This window comes from Myxocyprinus asiaticus, chromosome 31 (assembly GCF_019703515.2).
Source record: "Myxocyprinus asiaticus isolate MX2 ecotype Aquarium Trade chromosome 31, UBuf_Myxa_2, whole genome shotgun sequence".
In the NCBI taxonomy this organism is placed as follows: Eukaryota; Metazoa; Chordata; class Actinopteri; order Cypriniformes; family Catostomidae; genus Myxocyprinus; species Myxocyprinus asiaticus.
This window is the reverse complement of record NC_059374.1, coordinates 21,856,071-21,877,383: the sequence shown is the minus strand read 5'-3', so window position 1 is coordinate 21,877,383 and position 21,313 is coordinate 21,856,071. Positions and strand designations below refer to the sequence as shown.

The 21,313-nt window shown below is 38.1% G+C and overlaps 1 protein-coding gene across 1 annotated transcript in view; it reads left to right on the top strand.

Moving 5' to 3' along the window:
• The window catches only part of LOC127421862 (mitochondrial import inner membrane translocase subunit TIM50-like), a 60,058-nt gene extending 45,081 nt beyond the window's left edge, over window positions 1–14,977 (top strand). The window contains exons 7-11 of the mRNA XM_051665042.1: window positions 2,704–2,808; window positions 4,370–4,468; window positions 11,391–11,547; window positions 11,665–11,771; window positions 14,096–14,977. Coding sequence (XP_051521002.1) covers window positions 2,704–2,808; window positions 4,370–4,468; window positions 11,391–11,547; window positions 11,665–11,771; window positions 14,096–14,194 — 567 coding nt within the window. The 3' untranslated portion in view covers window positions 14,195–14,977. The remainder of the gene's footprint in view (window positions 1–2,703; window positions 2,809–4,369; window positions 4,469–11,390; window positions 11,548–11,664; window positions 11,772–14,095) is intronic.
• Window positions 14,978–21,313: the final 6,336 nt, after the last annotated feature.

Sequence of the window (21,313 nt, the reverse complement as noted above, 5' to 3'; positions counted from 1 at the left end):
CTTTGACCCGCCCTCAATCACAACAGACTGGGACATCTGACCAATCAGAGCAGAGTATGCTCTCTGAAAGGAGGAGTTTAGAATGAATCCTTTAGGATGGATCATTGAACGAGTCGTTTTTGACACTGGGAGAAAGATTTAATGCTGCAATTTAAGTTATGAGCAAATTAAAGTGTTTTTTGACCTTGGATGCATGTAAATCTATTGTATGAGACCTTTAAAACAAAATTAGGCACGTTAAAAAACCATAATAGGTGCTCTTTAATTTCCAACGTGATATAATTATCAAGCTTCCTAAGGGGAACTTTTTCCTTGCAGTAATTTCCTCAACAAGAACCTCTTGTCTACTAAAGTTTTTGTTTCTTTTCCTCCATGTTAAATTAAGTTATCAAATGGTTAGCAGCAAATACATTTCTCCTAACACATCTCACGCACTTTACATTTAAAAAAAATTATTGCGAGGTGCTTGCTATTTTTTTTTTAAATGTTAAAAGATACATTTATTGTTACGATTTACCAGTGTTGAAGTATTAAATTTGTTGTAGGCTATTAGACAAGGCAACTCCATTATCAGGCTGCTCAGACAACGTCAAAGCCTGTACTTTTATTCTTAAGAAAAAAAAAAAAGATGTTCTTAAGAAAATATTTGAGAACTTCTTAACAATTTTTTTAAGAATTGCACTTAGGAACGTTCTTATGAACTTCTTATAATTTATCCTAAGAACTTTCTTGTGAATCCGGCTCCAAAAAGGAAATAAAGTTAGCATAAAAGTAAACCATATGACTCCGGTGGTTTAATCAATGTCTTCTGAAGTGATCCAGTCAGTTTTGGGAGAGAACAGACCAAAATGTATCAAATTTTTCACTTGTGCTTAACGCATGCACAAAGCGCTAGATGCCGCTATAGGAAGTGTAATCGAGCTTAAAATCATGATCACCAAAGAGAGATGTACAGTGAAAAAGGAGTTACATTTTGGTCTGTTCTCACTAGAAGTCGACCGATAGTGGATTTTGCCAATAGCAATAACTAAGGTGGTGGAAAAGGCAGATAACCGATTAATTGGCCGATAGTTTAAAAAAAAAAAACTATTCATAGACTGTAATAACATTTTCATAGTCTGCACAGACATAGAGGCCAGAGTACAAAATGAATGAAATCCCAAATGTGGTTTATTTTTCAACCAAAATCCCAATAATAATCAGAAAAAAAGAAAACTGGATGCATAACGTGGGACTTTTAATACTAAACAAGCCTGAAACCCATCGGGACTTTTATTTTGAAATGACAGAGACTTGGATTCGTTACAATGCTCTGTTTTTAATATTTATTAAGTTCAGCTTTTTATAGCCTATATATTATGATTATTATTATTATTATTATTATTCACAATATATGAAGTTGAAGACACGATATATGTGCTGACGAGGGACGTTTCCATATAGTTGCATTTTTCTTTGCATGTCATTGGTTAAATTTTAAAGACGTAATTATAAGAGGAACGGATAATTAAGGAGGAATAAAAGAGGGCATGCTGAGTGACTCCAGCCAGGTCTCCTAAGCAACCAAATTGGTCCAGTTGCTAGGGAGGGTAGAGTCACATGGGGTAACCTCCTCGTGGTCGTTATAATGTGGTTCTCGGTGGGACACATGGTGAGTTATGCGCGGATGCCACAGAGGATAGCGATAGCTATGTCTCCGCGGTAACACGTTCAACAAGCCACGTGATGAGATGCGTGGATTGACGGTCTCAGACGCGGAGGCAACTGAGATTTGTCCTCCGCCACCCGGATTGAGGTGAGTCACTACCCCACCACGAGGACTTAGAGTGCATTGGGAATTGGGCAGTCCAATTGGGGAGAAAAGAAAAGAAAAAAAATAAACTATCGGCATAGATTTTTGCCGATAACGATTGTTCCAAAAAGCAACTATCAGGACCGATTAATTGGTAAAGCCGATATATCAGTTTTCACCCAAAACCAACAGGATCGCTTCAGAAGACATTGATTACACTACCGGAGTCATCTGGTTTACTTTTATGCTGACTTTATTTCCTTTTTGGAGCTTCAAAGTTCTGATCACCATTCACTTGTATTGTATGGACCCACAGAGCTGAAATATTCTTCTTAAAATCTTAGTTTGTGTTCTTCAGAAGAAAGAAAGACACATCTGGGATGGCATGAGAGTGAGTAATTGATGAGAGAATTTTCATTTTTGGGTTAACTATCCCTTTAAGAGTCATTGGTGTAAGATCATGAAAGTCAGCATGCACGCTGATAGATTATTTAACACAACACATTGACACAATGCCATGAAAAGTGCTTCATTCTGTTCTGTCCTCTTTCGAAAGACTTTTCAGAATTGTTGGGCTGTCATTTACAAGTAAATGATTGAGAAAGACCCACTAACTGCATATTTATTCTTAAATGTAATCCAGATGGTACTTCAAATAAAAGCTATTTGCAGGCGTGCAATGTTGAATGAATTTAATTATCGAAGTTCAAGTCTAAAATATCACCTGCAGGCAAAACACACTGTAGATGGGATGAGAAGGCCAGTGGTGGAATGCTCCAGCAGTCTAGCGGCCAAAATCTGTTACATATGTATTCTTTCCCCTAAAATGAACTGAATGCACTACATTTTGAAATTGTGTGCATGTTTATTGTGTATTTAATGTTTAAGGGATCCATCTCTGCCTCCTCTAGTTGGCCACAGGCTGGCGTTTCAAGAAGAGGCCTGGCATAGACTTTCTGTTCCAGCAACTGGCCCCGCTCTATGAGATAGTCATCTTCACATCAGAGACAGGCATGGTGAGTTTGCAGGGTTCTTAAAAAGAAATCATCTAACTATTTACCACAATAATGCCAATTGTAATGGGCTTGTTATTTGTTTTTGCATACACTAACTGTTTCAGCTACTATTGTAAGGTAAAGTTTTCCAACCCTGCTTAGCATTAATTTGAACTCACTCTCAATAGTTTATATTTTGGGTACAGTGGCACACCTACACATTTGTTGATTCTACAAACAAGGAGTTTTTGACAAATGCTCAAACATAATGTTTCCTAAATGATGCTGTTAGTGAGACTTTTATGTTATGCTTCAGTCAAACTGCCAGTGTTTGTGTGTGTCTGATGTTGTTTTGTTGATGTGGCACCAGTGATTATTTCTTTAGTCTGTTTAGTTGATTATCTGATACCTGACTGATGTGGCCACTGGCCACACTTCTTAAGTCATGCAAATGAACCTTGTTTTGTAGACCTCTTTTCCTTCAAGTTGCTGCTGTCATTCTCTTTCATTCTAATGAATGTGAATGTAAATTGAGCTTTTTTTTTTTTAACCGGCTTACTGCTTAAAGGAATAGGTCACCCAAAAATGAAAATTCTCTCATCATTTACTCACCCTCATGCCATCCTAGATGTGAGACTTTCTTCTGCTAAACAGAATTTATTTTTAGAAGAATATTTCAGCTCTGTATGTCCATACAATGCAAGCAAATCGTTATCAGAACTTTGAAGCTCCAAAAAGGACATAAAGGCAGCATAAAAGTAATCCATATGACTCCAGTGGTTAAATCCATGTCTTCAGAAGTGATATGATAAGTATTGGTGAAAAACTGATCAATATTTAAGTCCATTTTTACTATTAATCTCCACTTTCACTTTCACATTTTGAAAGTGAAAGTGGAGATTTATAGTAAAAAGGATTTAAATATTGATCTGTTTCGCACTCAAAGCGATTAGATTGCTTCAGAAGACGTATATCAAACCACTGGAATCATGGATTACTTTTATGCTGCCTTTGTGATTTTTGGAGCTTGAAAGGTCTGATCACCATTCACTTGCATTGTATGGAGCTACAGAGCTGAGATATTCTTCTAAAAAGCTTAATTTGTGTTCAGCAGAAGATAGAAAGTTATACACATCTGGGATTACATGAAAATGAGTTCATGATGAGAGAATTTTCATTTTAGGGGTGAACTATCCAGGCTTTTCAAGCCACTAGCACTGCAGTTTTGAGAATCACAACTTTATATGCACAAATATGATCACGATCAGTTTGCATCCCTATATAGGTTGTGTTTTATTTTACTTTTGAGTAAAAAATTGTTACCCAACAATGAAATTTGTCATTATTTTCTCACCCTCATGTTGTTTCAATCACACATGACTTCCTTTCTTCCATGGAACACAAAAGGAGATGAGGCAGAATGTTAGCTTCAGTCACCATTCATTTGCATTGCATCTTTATTTAATACAATGAAAGTGAATGGTGACTGAGGCTAACATTCTGCCCCTCATCTCCAACTGTTTTCCACACAAGAAAGATGCTGTCAAAATATTAATATATATAATGTTGTGAATGCACGCAGACGGCGTATCCTTTGATTGACAGCATAGACCCTCAAGGATTTGTGATGTACCGACTCTTTCGGGATGCCACACGCTACATGGAGGGCCACCATGTTAAGGTAAACTTTATGATATTCTCGTTCTGATTTAACTCTTTACATCTGCCTCTTGATAATCACGCTTTGTTGGTCAATAGTTCACTATTTAAAGCCTATTTCGTTCACTTTTTAAAGAGTCATTTCAGTCACATTAGAAGCATTTCAAACAAGATAAACATAGCAAAAAGTCTAAAATATTTGTTTCACCATTAGGTAGATGCTGTGTATTTGACCAAATGTTGAGTCTCACCAATGTGTTGCAGGAAAACCCAGTGTTGCAATGTTGCAACGTGTTTTCTCTTATGCTGCAATCAGACTCCTGATCCTAACTTACGAATTTATTGCAAATAGTTACACATTACTAAACATTCTTTAGAGCTCCTACATCCATGCATATAATGTAGTGTGGTCTGAGCATAGTTCTCTAGACTCCCTGTCCTGCTCCCCCACCCCATGGGCCTCCTTCTACTGTGTGACCCAGGCAACATTATGGCGCGATGCCCCCCATGTCTCTGCAGCATGCTGTCCTTCTGTTCGCCCATTGATTTTCCCCACTGCTATGTCCTTATTCTTTTTTTCTTTTCTCAACAGCCCAAGACAATAGCAGTTTCTTCCCCTCTTTTTCTCCTCCTCCAATCTTCCTTCTTGGGCCTCATTAACCTTCTGCCTCCTCCTCTTCCTTCGTTAGGCTCTCCATCATTATCCAAGCTTTCTCCTCATTATGCTTGTGAATGGGGCAAAACCTCTACCATTTAAACCCAAATTTATATTTGTATTACAGTGTACAGCAGGCAACGGCGAGAGAGGAGTTGACTATTTTATATATATTCCGCACCTGCATTCCAATCTACATCTTGATGTAATCCCTCCTCATGATCATGCAGCGTGTTTTTATGAGCTGAATGGGAGACTAAACAAAAAGTTAAAATGTGATGAGTGCAGTATACCCAACAGACTCGTGCAGCGCATGCAAGCCATTTGCACATCACGAGCAGGCAGCGCTTCACTTTCGGTTAATCGTGCAAGTATACATACTATAAAGTATACTTTGCTTCAGTCAGGCTGTGCGGATGGCAGCCTACATTCTGTTTCATTTGTTTCTTTTTGCTTTCAGAACAACACATAATGCAATAAAAAAAAAACACCACTATTAATCCTTGAGATTTCCAACCCAGCATACAGGTACACCCTCCTTAAACCAGTTACACTCAAAATTACATTAAAAGATTAAAAGAGAAAACATAAACCCACATCGTGAGGTTCAAAAATCTGAGTCTATTCAAAATATGCATTAAACCTGGAAATAAAGTGTTAGGATTTTGCAGGTGCGATTCACCGAAAAGGGCTAAATAGTTGATCGGCTTGTGATGCGCGAATGGCTTGCACATGCAGCGCGAGTCTCGTCACACTTTAATACTGTTTAGCCTCCCATTCATCTGATGAAAACACACTGTGTGATCATGAGGAAGGATTAGGCTACATCAAGATGTAGATTGGAATGCAGGTGCGAAAAACATCATATAAATAAAATAGCTTGCTCCTCTCTCGCTGTTGCTTGCGTGCTAGTGATAACCCCTCTGCGTGATTTTGAAAAATGAATGACAATGTAAAAAGCACTTTCACAAGATGCTCTGAAAATTCACACGCAGGATTATGATTATATCATAATCATTTAAATAGAAAAATGCTAAAAGTGGACTAAACTTAGGCAAATCACATACATGCCCATTTTTTGTTTTTTGGGGGGCGGGGGTTGTTGTTAAGTTTCGAGTTAGAAACCTGCTACTTTGTAGAGGGTGTCTGTTACTGTGAAGCTTCAGTTGCAAAACTACTCCATGTGCACACTACACCACAAAGAGATCATTCTCATTTATCGATTCAAATTCCTCTTAATGATTCCACGTCCTTTAACGATTCTTTTAGTACTTTTGGGGAAGAACTCATTGCAAATAAGAAACGTAATTGATATTGCATTTACTGCCCTCAGCAGCCTGTTGCGAACAAATCAGAAATTGCACACTGTAGATTCAAAGGACCGGTTCATTGGGGCATCCGTTAGGGAATTGGACCACACTGGACACGCTGCATGTTTCGCAATGTAGATTCAGTAGTGAGGCAGCGCTGCTGCAGAACTGCGCTCTGCAGGAAACATTCAAGAGTATTTTAATACGGTGTTCCGCATCAGCGGAAAATTGCACGTTTAAGAACCATTAAAGGAATATTCCGGGTTCAATACAAGTTAAGCTCAATCAACAGCATTTGTGGCATAATGTTTATTACCACAAAACTTTATTTTGAAAAAGGAACACATTTTGGTTACACTTACAATCGAAGTAAATGGGGCCAATCAGAAAACATTAAAATACTCATTATTTCAAAAGTATAGCCACAAGACGTAAACAACATGCGTGTTAAAATGATTTTAGTGCGATATTAACTTTTCTGTGCAAAGTTAAAACCAATTTTATAACTTCGTTGCTATGACGACGTAATATCTACAAACCCTAAAACGACTGTACAAATGACAATTTAACAATTTACAGCTCAAATAATACATGAGTTTTAATAGAAGAATTAAGTGCTTTTATAAAATGATATACTACACATTTCTGCCTTTTAAAACCTCCAAAAATTTGCCCCATTCACTCCCATTGTAAGTGCCTAACTGGAACCCAATTTTTTTGCTTTTTTTTAAAGAAAACGAGGGATGGGTAGAAATGTTTTTCGTGGCAATCAACATACAAACAAGGTTCATAACCCTATTCAGCGCAGATTCACTATCTCTTGTGCTTTTGTCACGGTTTCAGTTGCGATCCAGTTATGACATTGTGATGCATCGCGGTGTATTAAATCGCGACATGTGTATTGCGATGGGCATTGTATTGTAAGGTCGTTGGCGATACCAGCCCCAATCGACATTAATGTGATGCTGAATTTAAATTATTTGAATTTCATTGGGTCGTTACTCAATAGTGATCATACAAAAGTAAAAGTGTGTGTATATGAGCGTATTTGTGCAATAGGTCTACACTACACATTTCACCACTGCCTGTCTGGCCTTGTCCTCCAGACCCCCATCAGCACTTTCTCTCCATCCACCTTCTGCCAAACCACATCCTTTTCACTCTGCCCTCCCTCCCTCTCCTCCTCTCTCCCCTCCCTCACCTCCCATCTGGCCCCTACAGGGGTGGGGTGAGGGGAGCGAGCAAAAGTGATTGGCCAGAAGATGGAGGCCAGTTATAGTGTGTTCTCAAGAATTAAGGTGAAAAACTTCAAAAGCTGCCAATGTGAGAGTAGGGATGCACCGATCAGATACATAGATTGGTATTGGCTCCGATACTGACGTTTTTAAATGGATCGGGTATCGGTCCAACGAGAAGAAACAGTAAATGATGACTATTACAGTTAAAACAAAACCGTGAAATACTTAGAAAGTAGTCAACTTGAGTGACTTGAAGTAAACACTACTGCAACTTTAACATCATGCATTTTTGGCCAGCTTGAACACTTGAAGCAATGCATGACACAAGAGTTTCATTGGTATTGCTTTGAAGCAAGGGATATTGCACCCAAAATGAAAATGATCATCATTCACTCACCTTCATGTTGTTCCAAACCTGTACGACTTTCTTCCATGAAACACAAATTGAGACATAAGGCAAAACATTAGGGACAGCCTCAGTCACTTCACTTTATATTGCATCTTTTTTCCATACAATGAAAGTGAATGGTGACTGAGGCTGTCAGTTCCTAACATTGTGCCCAATGTCTCCTTTTGTGTTTCCCAGAAGTAAGTTATCCGGGTTTGGAACGATATGAGGGCGAGTAAATGATGACAGAATTTTCATTTTTGGGTGAATATCGTGCAATGCCCAATGTGGCCTTTCTGTGAACTGTTTTTGTGTAGCTATGACACCAGTAGATGCTGCTCCTCACCCCAAGCTGAGGTCCCGAGCTTAGATAGGGGGGTGGACGGGGCTTTGATTGGCAGGTGCGTAGCGTGGCATCTAGCCGGAGGCACGCTTCCTCTGGCTCGTGCTCCAATGTTTTACCTGGGGAATTGGAGTGACTGTTTGACTGTGCAACATGACACTATTATGCCCAGCTGCATTACACAGCTCTGGTCACACACACACACACAGAAGATCATGCACACGCTAGCTATGTAGAAGTACTAATCATTAACACATTAGGCTTCCTCTGTTACTCAATGTGATTTGGATGTCATTAAGTCAGTGTGTTGCTATAAAAATCTAATTATTCATACATGCACTCAATAACAAATACACTGCGAAACACACACCCGTGCTCCCAGTGGGGTTTGGGCGTGCCTCGTAGGGAAGGCAGATGCTGTAATTTATTGCAAATGCTACGGAGTGTGCCACTGTCCAGAGGGGTTTCCTTTTGGGGCCCCTCCATCTCCGTCTCTCTCGTTTTCTGCACACAACTTTTTTTTTTTCAGCCCCCCAGGGGGCCGATGATGACCTTAGTGATAGAGAGAGTGCAGCGTCCCTGTCCATCTGCTCTGTAGGACCACCACTGAGACAGCTGGCCCAGAGAGAGTGTGTGTTTGTGTGTGACTGAGCAGTGGGGCAGTGTTAAGTCTTTGCACCCTTCTTCAAATGTATAGGTGTTAAATATGGTTCACATCAGTGTCACAGAACATGGATATTTCCGGGGTGGTGTGAGAGGTTACATTTAACCTCAATTTGTATTTATAGCCACTGTGATAAGTAGACTGGACCTTGTTTCCTAAATGCCAGGCCTCTTTTAAGCAATAAGCCACAAGAGGCTGTGCATTAAAGAGAGTTTTTTAGCATGATTTAAATGGTAAAGTCACTGTATCACACAATTGACTTATTGGTTTTATAAAATGGATGCTACAGTAATACGGGGAAAAAAACTATGTTCAATACAAAAGTTGTATAAGATGCAACAGGTGTTTAACAGGATTATGAAGTTGTCTGTTTTAGGCCTATATATATATATATATATATATATATATATATATATATATATATATATATATATATATAATTTGTTTGTCATCATTATTAGAATCAAAATTTAACTAACTTATAATGTAGAATTTTTTTTATTTTTATGAATATTATATCATGAAATTGTATATACAATAATGATATGAGCTATCACTGTTTGAAATAATGTGTACAATTTACAAGTAATAACATTGAGTTTACATTTATTTATATAAGAAATCTTAAAAAAAGTTACTGTCACTTTAAGGGTTCAACGAGTGGCTCGCAGTATTCTGGTTCAGCGAACATTAAGGAGAATCTCTGTTTCATTAGCTCATCCATGCTGTGTGAGATTAAAATTAATATTTCTTTTTACTTTTTTATCTAACTGTAAAGAACAGTAAGGTTATAAGACACATTATTCAATGAAGGTTGAGTGTGCCTCATCATTGATGGACACACATTACACGGAGGAAACTATCCGCTTTAATCTCAAGCACTTTTCAAACACTCAAGGCGATTTTCCAGGTATTCCAGTATTACATTTCTAAAAGCTACATTCAAGCACTTTAAGGACCTTGTGTGAACCCTGTAGAAAAATGCGCAGTAGGGGTATAATCAAGTGATGGACAGATTGTGATGTTTGACAGGTCATTTCATTTATGATCACATGGACAGAACACAATGTTGCAAATGTCGAAATATCGAGTTATGCCACGATATGGTTCGAAATTATTTTTTTTTGGTTTGCGATTTATCGAAATTCGAAATATCATCCCAACCCTAGTCATTCACAGTATAACTTGAGTGGGGGGGTGGTTGCAGCAGAGCTCATTTGACACACTTTGTTGGCAGCGATTCTCTGATTGGTGGTTTGTTTACCTTCAGGATCATGAGTACTGTAGTTCTCCTCCAGAAATTGCACTATTAAACATGATTTCTAAAAATTACGTTGAAATAACGCTGACTGATGGCTTCAGTAGTAGCATATAACATCAATTAACAACCTCGGATCTCGCAGTAGGTCTGGCTTTAAAGGTAGACAAGTTATAATTAATAATCAATTCCTCCATGGAAAAAATGAATGGTATTTTTACTTTGAGAACCAGACTGTTGTGCTCTACAGGAGGCTTTCTATGGTTGCCAAGCAACGTAGCAAAATAGTGCATTAATATACAATTAAATTATGTGAGGTCACATGCTTTTGTCGGCTTTTACAATGGCTTTGAACATGGCTTATCCAATTAGAATTAAATTCAGAACTCTCTGTTCTATAATACTACAAATACAAGGTTTTTAATTGGGGAAGTTTTTCCATCTGATAAACATCAACAGTAGTAAGAGTGTGCTGAAGTTATACTGATTAAAGTGTCTCAATTCTTAAAAAAAAAAATGTTCGTTTAGGTCAGGCTCTGTGTTACAAAAAAAAACTTTTTCTAATTGCATTTATTTATTTTTTTTTTACTATGGGAAAAAAAAACATATATTAATATTGACTAATGAGGGGGACCTGGGTAGCTCAGCGAGTAAAGACGCTGACTACCACCCCTGGAGTCACGAGTTTGAATTCATGGCGTGTGGAGTGACACCAGCCAAGTCTCCTAAGCAACCAAATTGGCCCGGTTGCTAGGTAGGGTAGAGTCACATGGGTGGTCGCTATAATGTGGTTCTCGCTCTCGGTGGAGTGCGTGGTGAGTTGTGCGTGGATGCCGCGGAGAATAGCGTGATACGCGCTATATCTCCGCGGTAACACACTTAACAAGCCATGTGATAAGATGCATGGATTGACATCTCAGATGGAGGCAACTGAGATTCGTCCTCCGCCACCCGGATTGAGGCGAGTCACAAAGCCACCACGAGGACTTAGAGCACAATGGGAATTGGGCATTCCAAATTGGGTAGAAAATTTAAAAAAAAAAAAATGTTTTAATATTGACTAATGGGGCTTATTGTTTGTCCAACAGGATGTGTCTTGTTTGAACAGGGATACCTCTAAAGTCATTGTCGTGGACTGCAAACGGGAGGCCTTCAATCTACAGCCTTTCAATGGTTTGGCACTGTGCAAGTGGGATGGCAACTCAGAAGACCGCACACTGTATGACTTGGCTGCCTTCCTTAAAAGTGAGTGTATATGGGTATGGTGGACTTTGAGAAAAGATTTTTGGGCAAATGGGTATTGTTGGACTGTATCGTTGTACAAATAATTTGTCACTTTTTAACCTCATGTATGCTGTTTAGCTATTGCAATTAGTGGAGTGGAGGATGTACGTACAGTGCTGGAGAACTATGCCCATGAGGAGGACCCCATTGAAGCCTTCAAAAGAAGACAAGCACAGCTTGCACAGGTATTCAAGACATGGAACATTATACGCATACATTTGGATTGTTATATGCTTATATCCCAATAGTTTCTTTCTCTCGCCAATTTTGAATATTAACCTTCATTGTGAGATGTAAAAAAAATATAAAAAAAAATGTCCTTACTTAGGTTAGCAACACATATTATTGCTCATACTTTGGATTAGGAATTTGAACATACCCCAAAGTTTTAAACTTGCTAAATTTAACGGACATGAATGATACGTCAATTAATTCAGCTTGATGATGAAATGTGTGCTATTACTTTTCTAAAGCTATAATCAACCTTAGCAACCACATAGCAACATCCTGACAGTCACTCTTAACACTTTAGCATTGCGTTGGAAACTTTTGCATGGATAAGCACCACTCACATTTCCTTTAGAAAATGTAAAAATCTAGTTGTATATGCTGTACTGCTCAACAGCAAACACAACTAGTGCAACATCTGTACTACTTTAGCTTATGCTAGCTTACTGTTGGAACTTGACAGTTTGATACTGCAGATTTTGTTAGCTGTTGTATGACAAATTGCTCATGATGTTCCTCATTGGTACGTCGCTTTGGATAAAAGTGCCTACTAAAAGACTTAAAGCTGAAGTATGTAACTTTTTCTGTGTTAAAATACTTTCTTCTATTCCAGCTTAATATGCAGACACAACTATAAGTAAGCCATTAATAGGTTAATTTTCTCAAAAACTGTAAACATTGTGTCTCTGTGGCACTATAAAAATTCCTGTGTTTATTTTGTGTGACCGGCTTAGACCCACCTAGGTGTTGCAAATTTTGGCAAATTCTTTTAATCGACTAATTGCGAGTTTTAACCAGTTATTAATCCGTTAACCGATAAGCCATGAATCAAACCAAAGTGACCAAACAGGCATGACAAAGCTCTTTACTGGCTGAAACAAATCAGTCTCACATGACAGACGTGCATATTTAACAATAGTTATCACATCAACATTTGAATGAACAACTTTATATTTCCATGTTATATTTCATAACGGACTAATTTTGAATGGATCGCTTGCGAGTGAATGAACCTACGAGGTGATAACTTTAGCACTATAATGGAAGAGTAAAAACAGTCTTAGCCTACCCATAAATTATGCTGCTGGAAAATCCTGATCATTTTTATTTAGAAAAATCAACATATATTTACATGGGCAGGGGTCAGTATGGTACGCAGCTGGTTGACGGTAAGCGCGGTGACTGAAACCCACTACGAAAGCACTGATGTCCCGCTCTGCATTGCACTTCCATCTCCCGTGCAACTAGGGCTGTAAACGTATGCTCTTAGATGTCGTGGCTTGCAGATGTTTGTTTTTTAAATGGTACCACTTTGTACTTTTGCTACTACTAAACTCCTATTTGCATTGGAACATGTCGTCTTCACAGTGCGCCGCACGCTTCATATTTCCTTGTCTGTCAGACTGAGAGGAAGAGGTGGTTTACTTGTTAACAGCGCCCTCATGTGTACATAACATATATTTATTTATTTAACCTCTCGGTTAATTTTTAACTGATAGTATTAGTTGAACAAATTGCTAATGCCAGACAATCGGTTAACTGGTTAACCGTTTACATCCCTAGACCCACCCCAACAACATTACTCAACCAGTGACGTGAGTTGGGGGAGGGTCTATCTGACTGTTTGAACATCTGCAGGTGTGGGGTGTATTCAGAAACCATTATTTTTGCAATTCCGTTCGGTGGCGCTAGTGTCACAGAAATTACATACTTTAGCTTTAATGGAGAAATATACTTTACGAAACTACATGAACGCAGAAGCTACTAGTTACACAAGCTTGATTTTTTTTTTGCATTGTTGTGTGTCCGACCGCAATTCATAACACAAAGCAAGTATGCGTTGCATTCTTAACTGCAGGGGGGCGCTATAGCACACATTAGTGTGAGCTGTCCGCTTCTACAGTGAATTTTCTTTTTCAAGCCAACTACTATCATGACGGAGCAACAGTTTGAAGAGAAAATTGCTAAGCAAATATGTTGAAGTCAGTATATCTATAGTAATTTTCCTGAATAAAAACATGATTTTATGGTTTTTTTTACACATGATTTTATACATTTGAAGGTAACTCTATCGTCCCCCTTGTGTACTGAGGTTTGTTACCACCACAGTACCACAAGAACGCATGTTATGCGTGTTCAGCCGGGCCAAGTGTTGGCGATGAGTTGGCCAAGCATTCGTGTATGCATAATTCTGCAAAATATCTTTCTGGCTTGAATGTAAATGTAAATATACTATTCTGTGAATATTTTCTAATGAAGGTTTGTGTGTATTCATGCATAGGAGGAGGAACAGAGACTTTCAGAGCTTTCTCAGCAGAAGCAGCAGGGATTTTCATTAGGTTCCATTGCAGGTCGTTTCTGGTCCCGGAAGCAGCAGTGAGGACTCCTCCTACATGCACCCACATGAAACAGTCCAACCTGGATTATGGCCAGCCATTGAGATGAGGCTCATAGTCAAACAGGTGGACACTTGGGAGGGAGGGGGAGAAAGGTAGCAGAAGGGCATTGATGGAAAAACCTCCAATCAGCTGCACTGAATGGTTTCTACCATGTATTAAGGGTTACGATGAGGAGCACAGTTCCATAAGACATTCCATTCCTGTGTGGGAGATGGCACTTTCTGGACAGCAGACAAACAGATATGGTGCCCTAATATTTGATCTCACTGATTACAAATTGTTTCAAGGGTAGACACATCCTCATCCTGGTTGGACCAGTTCCTGTCCACTTGGCTTCCTTATCTCTGCAAGAGCAAATAACTGCATAGTACTATATTGCCCTTGGACACGGATTGTGAAATGAGATGAACTGATACTGATATGTTTCCAACATTTAGATCTTGTTTGAAACCTATAACTTCATGCTGTAGGCTTTAGCCTGATATTAGACTTCAATATTGTGTGCCCAACACATGGCACATGTCTGCATAAGTGATTACCTTGGAGAATGCTAAGTGCTGCCAGTGAGACTGTCTTTGTCATGGTGATGCTGTTGCAGTGCAATGAGGAGAACCTCTTATCATGTGAAGCTCAATCCGGTGCTTTTTCTCTTCACGTCAGTGATGGTCCTTTATGTCTGAAGATGTGCTTGTGAAATGTTCTTTGTATTGCTTTTGATGTGAATGGTGAACCACCCAGAATATCTCCAATAAACAAATAACTTAAAATAACTGGTGTGACATGTTTTGCCATGGTGTTTTGTTTCGTTTTGGTTTCGGTTTGTTCTTTTTTGGTTTGGTTATATGATTTAGAGCAGTTCTTCTCTGACCAGCTTTGCTTGGAGAAAATAGTTATCTTGTGACACTTCCAGTGGGTAATTTATACCGTAGTATATAAGTAATGTACATTATAATCTAAGTACAGTACATTTGGACATTGGCATTCAGATACTCCACCTGACTTGACATGATTTCAACTAAACTCTACCTGAAATTGTCCTATTCTTAGTTAAGAGTCACTTACCACAGCCACACAAAAGTAACCTCATTGCTCACTTGTTTATACAAAAAGCAGCTGTTGTTTTCTGAGGACTTAACATGATTGCAACAGCACCGGATGCAATCCAGGATTTACAGTTTATCAAATGTTTTTCAAAAAGTGTATTTATTGGTGCACTATCATGGATAGAGGTGCGTTATAATGTGAAAATTATGTTTTACACCATGTTAGACTGTACTAAAAGAAAATGTGTCATTAGACAAAAGATAAAATCAACACTTGGGGTGAAAGACCCCCACATTAAAGTGATATCTTGTGAACATAAGGACAATAATTATAACGTGTTAACTTAGGCAAATACTTTGGAGACAGCAAGATGCTTTTTTTGAGTAAAAAATTAAGATAATACTTATTCAAAATAACCACTTCAGAAAAGTTAATCATTTTTTTGTTCATTTCAATCACATTTGGCATTTCGTAACATATCAAATATTCTATAAACAAATGAATCTCCATTGTGATTGGATCAGTCAATCTGAGCCCACTTTAAACATTCTTCATAAATCTATTCCCCCCACTTAAGACAACAATAATAAAAGTGTTCTATAGGGGTCTTTAGCTCCTGCAATAAGGGGCTTTTTACCCTAAATAACCTTTTTACTTATTGGGCAGTTATTAAATAACTTTTTATTTAATTAACTTGAACAAAACTAAAAATGGTAAGTATTCTGTCTAAAAATAAATGATCATTTCGGGGATTCTTTTTAGCTACATACATTTGCAAAGTTTTAAAAAATAGTAAACAAATTGCCTCATAATCACACTTTAGACATTGCTTGCAGTGATCTCATGGATCAGGAATATTTTGCAGTGTATAGTGGCAAACGGGTGTTTAGGAAAGTACTGAGGTAGAGTTTGTTGCGGTTTAGTTTAGAAAATAAAATCAAAAGTGATTTTTACCCTGGGGGACCTTTGACCCTGTTGTACCCTACTTACGGTCTATTAAATGTGCTTAGCACAAAAAATATTTGACTTGTACTTGAAATAGGCTATTGTATTGCATATTGTAAGAGATTCCTTTTTAAGTTTTCTTTTGCACATGTTTGCTAAAGGTATTGAGGCCCATCTGCACCAGTGTAACGCAGTTTAGATCCTTTATGGTGTATCCTTCGTTTGTGAAAGACAAACCAGAGCTAATCAAAATCAATGTATCTTAACACTCGAACTCGTGCTCACACACACACACACACACACATACATATACATGTCGATAACTTATTTGACCGATCACCGACCTAATTTTCCCGCAGGACGCTTCAGAGCGCAGACAGTTTGAGGCAAATCGAAGACACAGAATGCGAGGTGTTAAACATTTGTCATGTTCGCGCCTCTGCGTTTGACAGACGGACACGTGCCATTTTACACTTATGGTAACCTCTGAATAGCACGAAACTTCTCTGTCTGACCTCTGCAAAATACACCCACTGCTGCGTTTAACAAAGTGCTTATCGGTCGTTAATAAAGTAGCCTACGTTCTTTAGTTAAGCAGGTGAGCAGAATGAAAACATCCCCGACGACATACTTCCTCTGGTAACGTGGGCTATGTCATAAGACCCGATGACGCATTATCAACCATGGCGAAAGTAATTTACTATGGTTTTGTTTACAACTTTCCTGGCATTTATTCTGTAGCACTTGCGGTTAAAAAGAGGCGCCCGACTAGCCGTTCTCGTTTTAAAATCAGTGTTTTGAATACGAGTCTCCTCAGCTCCCGTGGTGTTAAAATAAATAGACACATGTCTAGTGGATTTTTCGCCTGCTGATTAATGAATGAGAAATCTGACATACTGCTTGGCATATTGGGGCCAAAATGTGCTCTTAGACTGAAGAAACAAAAATAGCTTCCTATAGGCTATTCTGTCTTTTGACAGTCTTTTTTTATAGCCTACCTTCCAAATTAATTCCAATTTAAAGGGATAGTTCACTCAAAAATGAAAATTCTCTCATCATTTACTCACCCTCATGCCATCCCAGATGTGTATGACTTTCTTTCTTCTGCTGAACACAAACGCAGATTTGTATAAAAATATCTCAGCTCTGTAGGTCCATTTAATAAAAGTGAATGGTGGCCAGAACTTTGAAGGTCCAAAAAGCAAATAAAGGCAGAATAAATCCACAATACTTAAATACATATCTTCAGAAGCGATATGATTTCAAACAGATCAATATTTAAGTTTTTGTTACTATACATCTCCACTTTCCCTTTCACATTCTTCTTTTATTTTTGACTATTTGTATTCTTTGTGCATTTCGCCACCTACTGGACAGGGAAGAGTAATAAAGTAAAAAAAGGACTTAAATATTAGTCTGTGTCTCACCCAAACCTATAATATCGCTTCAGATATTTATTTATTTATTACTTTTATGCTGCCTTTATGTGCTTTTTGGACCTTCAAAATTCTGGCCACCATTCACTTGCATTGTATGGACCTACAGAGCTGAAATATTCTTCTAAAAATCTTAGTTTGTGTTCAGCAGAAGAAAGTAAGTCATACACATCTGGGATGGCATGAGGGTGAGTAAATGATGAGAGAATTTTCATTTTGGGGTGAACTATCCCTTTAAAGGCAATTCTAGGGCTGACCCCAACAGACTTTTGCCCAAAGGTGTGAACAAATGACATGCGAATAAAAGTAACACCTCAGAGCATCATACACGTGCATGAAGCATGGGAATCGGTCTGCCTTCAGCACCGCGTGTCGCACTTCACACTTTGGCAGAGGGTACCAATTCACATGTATGCGCTCGCCTTCTGCACTGGCTAACGCCTGTCCAAAACTGTCGCCATGTGTCTTTCCACCCCATGTGCCAATCCTCCTCCTCCCCCTAGAATTCGCTAGCGCCAAGTCACAGACACCCTTCATCTCAGCAAAAGCGATGGCTGTACACAGTTTGGATGTCGGACACGTGGATAGGAAAGTGTGAAATACTGGCGCGCAAAGCAAAACAATAAAATGTCTCCTTATTTTTGTCATTTTTGTACTATATCCCTGGGGGGAAGAGGGTTCATGTAGGCCTAAGTCGATTTGATCTATCACGGTCACCTATATTGGGAAGCATCAGAGATGCGCCATGCGCGTCTTCAATTGAGCCAGATGGCTATTGATTTTGTGACTTTTTCCCCGCTTTCCCCTCATCACACTCTCTTTGTGGGATGAACATAATGGGCACACGACACCTATTTTGCTGAACATGTACCCTGTAGAGCAACATCAATCTGAGCGTGGGCACGCATCACCATGTCGAAAGAAAAAAAAAAAGAAAGAAAGAAGAACAATAGGCTATTATGTTCGTTATTTCGCAAGTCACTGTTTCAAAAATATATATATGTGTTGTTGATCTGTTACAAGAATTTGAACTTCATTAGGTCTACTGCAACTATAAAAACATCTTGTAGAGTTGCAACAGACTTTAAAACAGACATGGCCATAAACCCTCAAGACCAATATGAGGTTGCATTAAAACCACATGTATGTTTGGATAAAGTAGGCTATTCAACTAATCTGGTTGCATTGATTTGGCAAGTTCGGTTACTTGCTGGGACAATTTTTCTTGTTTACACAGATAATAACTCCTATTTACATATTCATCCTTTTGTTTATCAGAAGCCAAGAAACCAGCCAGTCTTAATCATTGTCCGACAGTAAATTAACAATAGCAGTGCTCCTTAACCCCCCTAATCATATGGTGACGTGACGTCCAGTGGGCAAAGCGTGCCTGGGGTAAAGATGGGGCCAGCGGAGGCACGCGCTGCTCTCATTAGAATCACAAAAGAAAATCACTAGAAGACGAGCAACAGTTTGGAGCGCAGCGCATTGTTCACTGGTGATGATGCTGATGTCACAATATAGAGCGACAGAACCCTCATTTTAAATTTGAATGTCTGACGTTTACAAAAAAAAAAAAAAAAAAAAAAAAACTTCTACATTTTGTGTAGATTTTCTTGGAGCGTCATTGCAAGGAATTAGGCAGACTGATGCATGCTGAACTAAAAAACCAGAACTACAGATTTAATTTCCATCAAATTGAATCGAGTTATCTTTCACTAAATTAAATGAACAAAACTTAAATATATATGTTAGTTTATTCAATTAGTTAAATCCATTCATTTTTATGAAAATGTGTTATGAAATCGAAATGCTTACATCTTTAAAGAAAATATTAAATGTGCATTGTTGTGCATTTGAAAACAAAATGTTATGATTTCATCTCAAAACAAATCCTATGCAATTCATCAAGAGGGCCAGTTTGCCACATGCGTTGTGTGTCCTTGGTAGACTATGGGTGCAATACAGATAGTGAAAAATAGGTATGGATGTTTTATAATTTAGGACAGATTCATGCCACAATGAAACCACATAGTTAATCTCTTGACACTGTTAGAGCTGGTATTATAAGACAACATACAGAAGGAACTTTAAGGGGAATTGTGCGAAAGGGCATTAAAAGTAGCCCCATTCGCACACAACATAAAGCATGGATTTGTGCCACCACAACTCACGGAATGTTAATTGTTGTACACTGAAAATCCTTTTAAGTTGACTTTACTCAATTGATTGAGCAACCCCATTCACTCAGTTGAATTGAGTAATGGCATCTCCAAAACTTGTGTAATTAGGTTTGCTTAGCTTGGTGTTCATATAGAGTAAAGTGATCTTAACTATTTAGTTATGGTAACAAGATTCAAGTAGACGTAACTCAGATTTGCAATTTAAATGTTGTTGTTTCTACTTAATAATTTTAATTGAATGGACTCAAATTTAGATCATACACTGAAAACCCTAATAAGCTGACTACTCATTTGACTGAGTAAACTCGTTCCCTCAATCGAATTAAGTAATGGCATATCCAAAACATTTGTAATTAAGTTCAATGAAGTTGGTGTTCGTAGAATTAACTTAACTAGGTTAATTTAACTAGATGCAAGTAGACTTAACTCAAATTTGCTACTTGAATATTGTTGTTTCTAAAGTTGTTAATATTTTTTATTGAAATGATTCAAATAAACTTAAAGTTCAGGGCCCCTAACCACATCCTCCACAGTTTTAGCAAAAAATGCATTGAGTTAATATGCATTATGAATAAAAATTGTATACCCTTTCTTATATGCTAAAACTAGAACAATCCTGACCCATGACTTATAAAAAAAAAAAAAAAAACATCATTTATACTGTATGTTAAAAATATATTTACTTTCATCTTTTAGATTATTTGTATCCTTTATCTTATTTATGTATACATTTTGGTTGGTTTATACATATTTTTTTCTTCACCTGTACTTGTCTTTATGACTCAGTGATTGTATTGAATTCATTGTTTGATCTTATTGAGCATTTGTATAGAAAAATATCCATAGTTTTAGCAACATTTGATTGACTTATCAGACGGTCCTTTACCCACCCTAGGCACACTTTCCAATTTATATCAATGTTAAATTAGCGATCTGGAATGATTTCACCGTGACGCCATCTGACCAACTTAAATATGGGACAAATCGCGTCCCGTATTGATTCGATATGGGACACATAATTTTATCTTTAAATATGGGACATCCCGTATTTTATGGGACGGGTGACAACCCTAGACACAGATCACCCGGATATCACATCACACGAAACAACTATTTGCAAAAAAATAATACTACAAAAGAGCTATACCTCTATAATTCCTTAATAACAACTATTTAAATGCCTCTAAGTTTTAATTGACCAAGGGAACATAATTAAATAAATCAAGCACAAGGGATTATGGGTTTGAATTATTAACACTTAAAATCATAAATCTATGTGTTTTTAAGGTAAATAAGTTCAAGGAGCCTAGATATTTGAGTTGTGAGCCCAGAGTTGCTGTCCTTTTCTGCATATCGCTGCCTCCTTCCGCATATCGCGGCGCCGTTTTGTGGCGCTCTGCATAACGCGGCGGCCCATGCGGCCCCATTTCGCGGCCGGCCCACTGGGAAAAGTCCCGGTTCTCCCAATGGCCAGTCCGCCACTGTTACAATG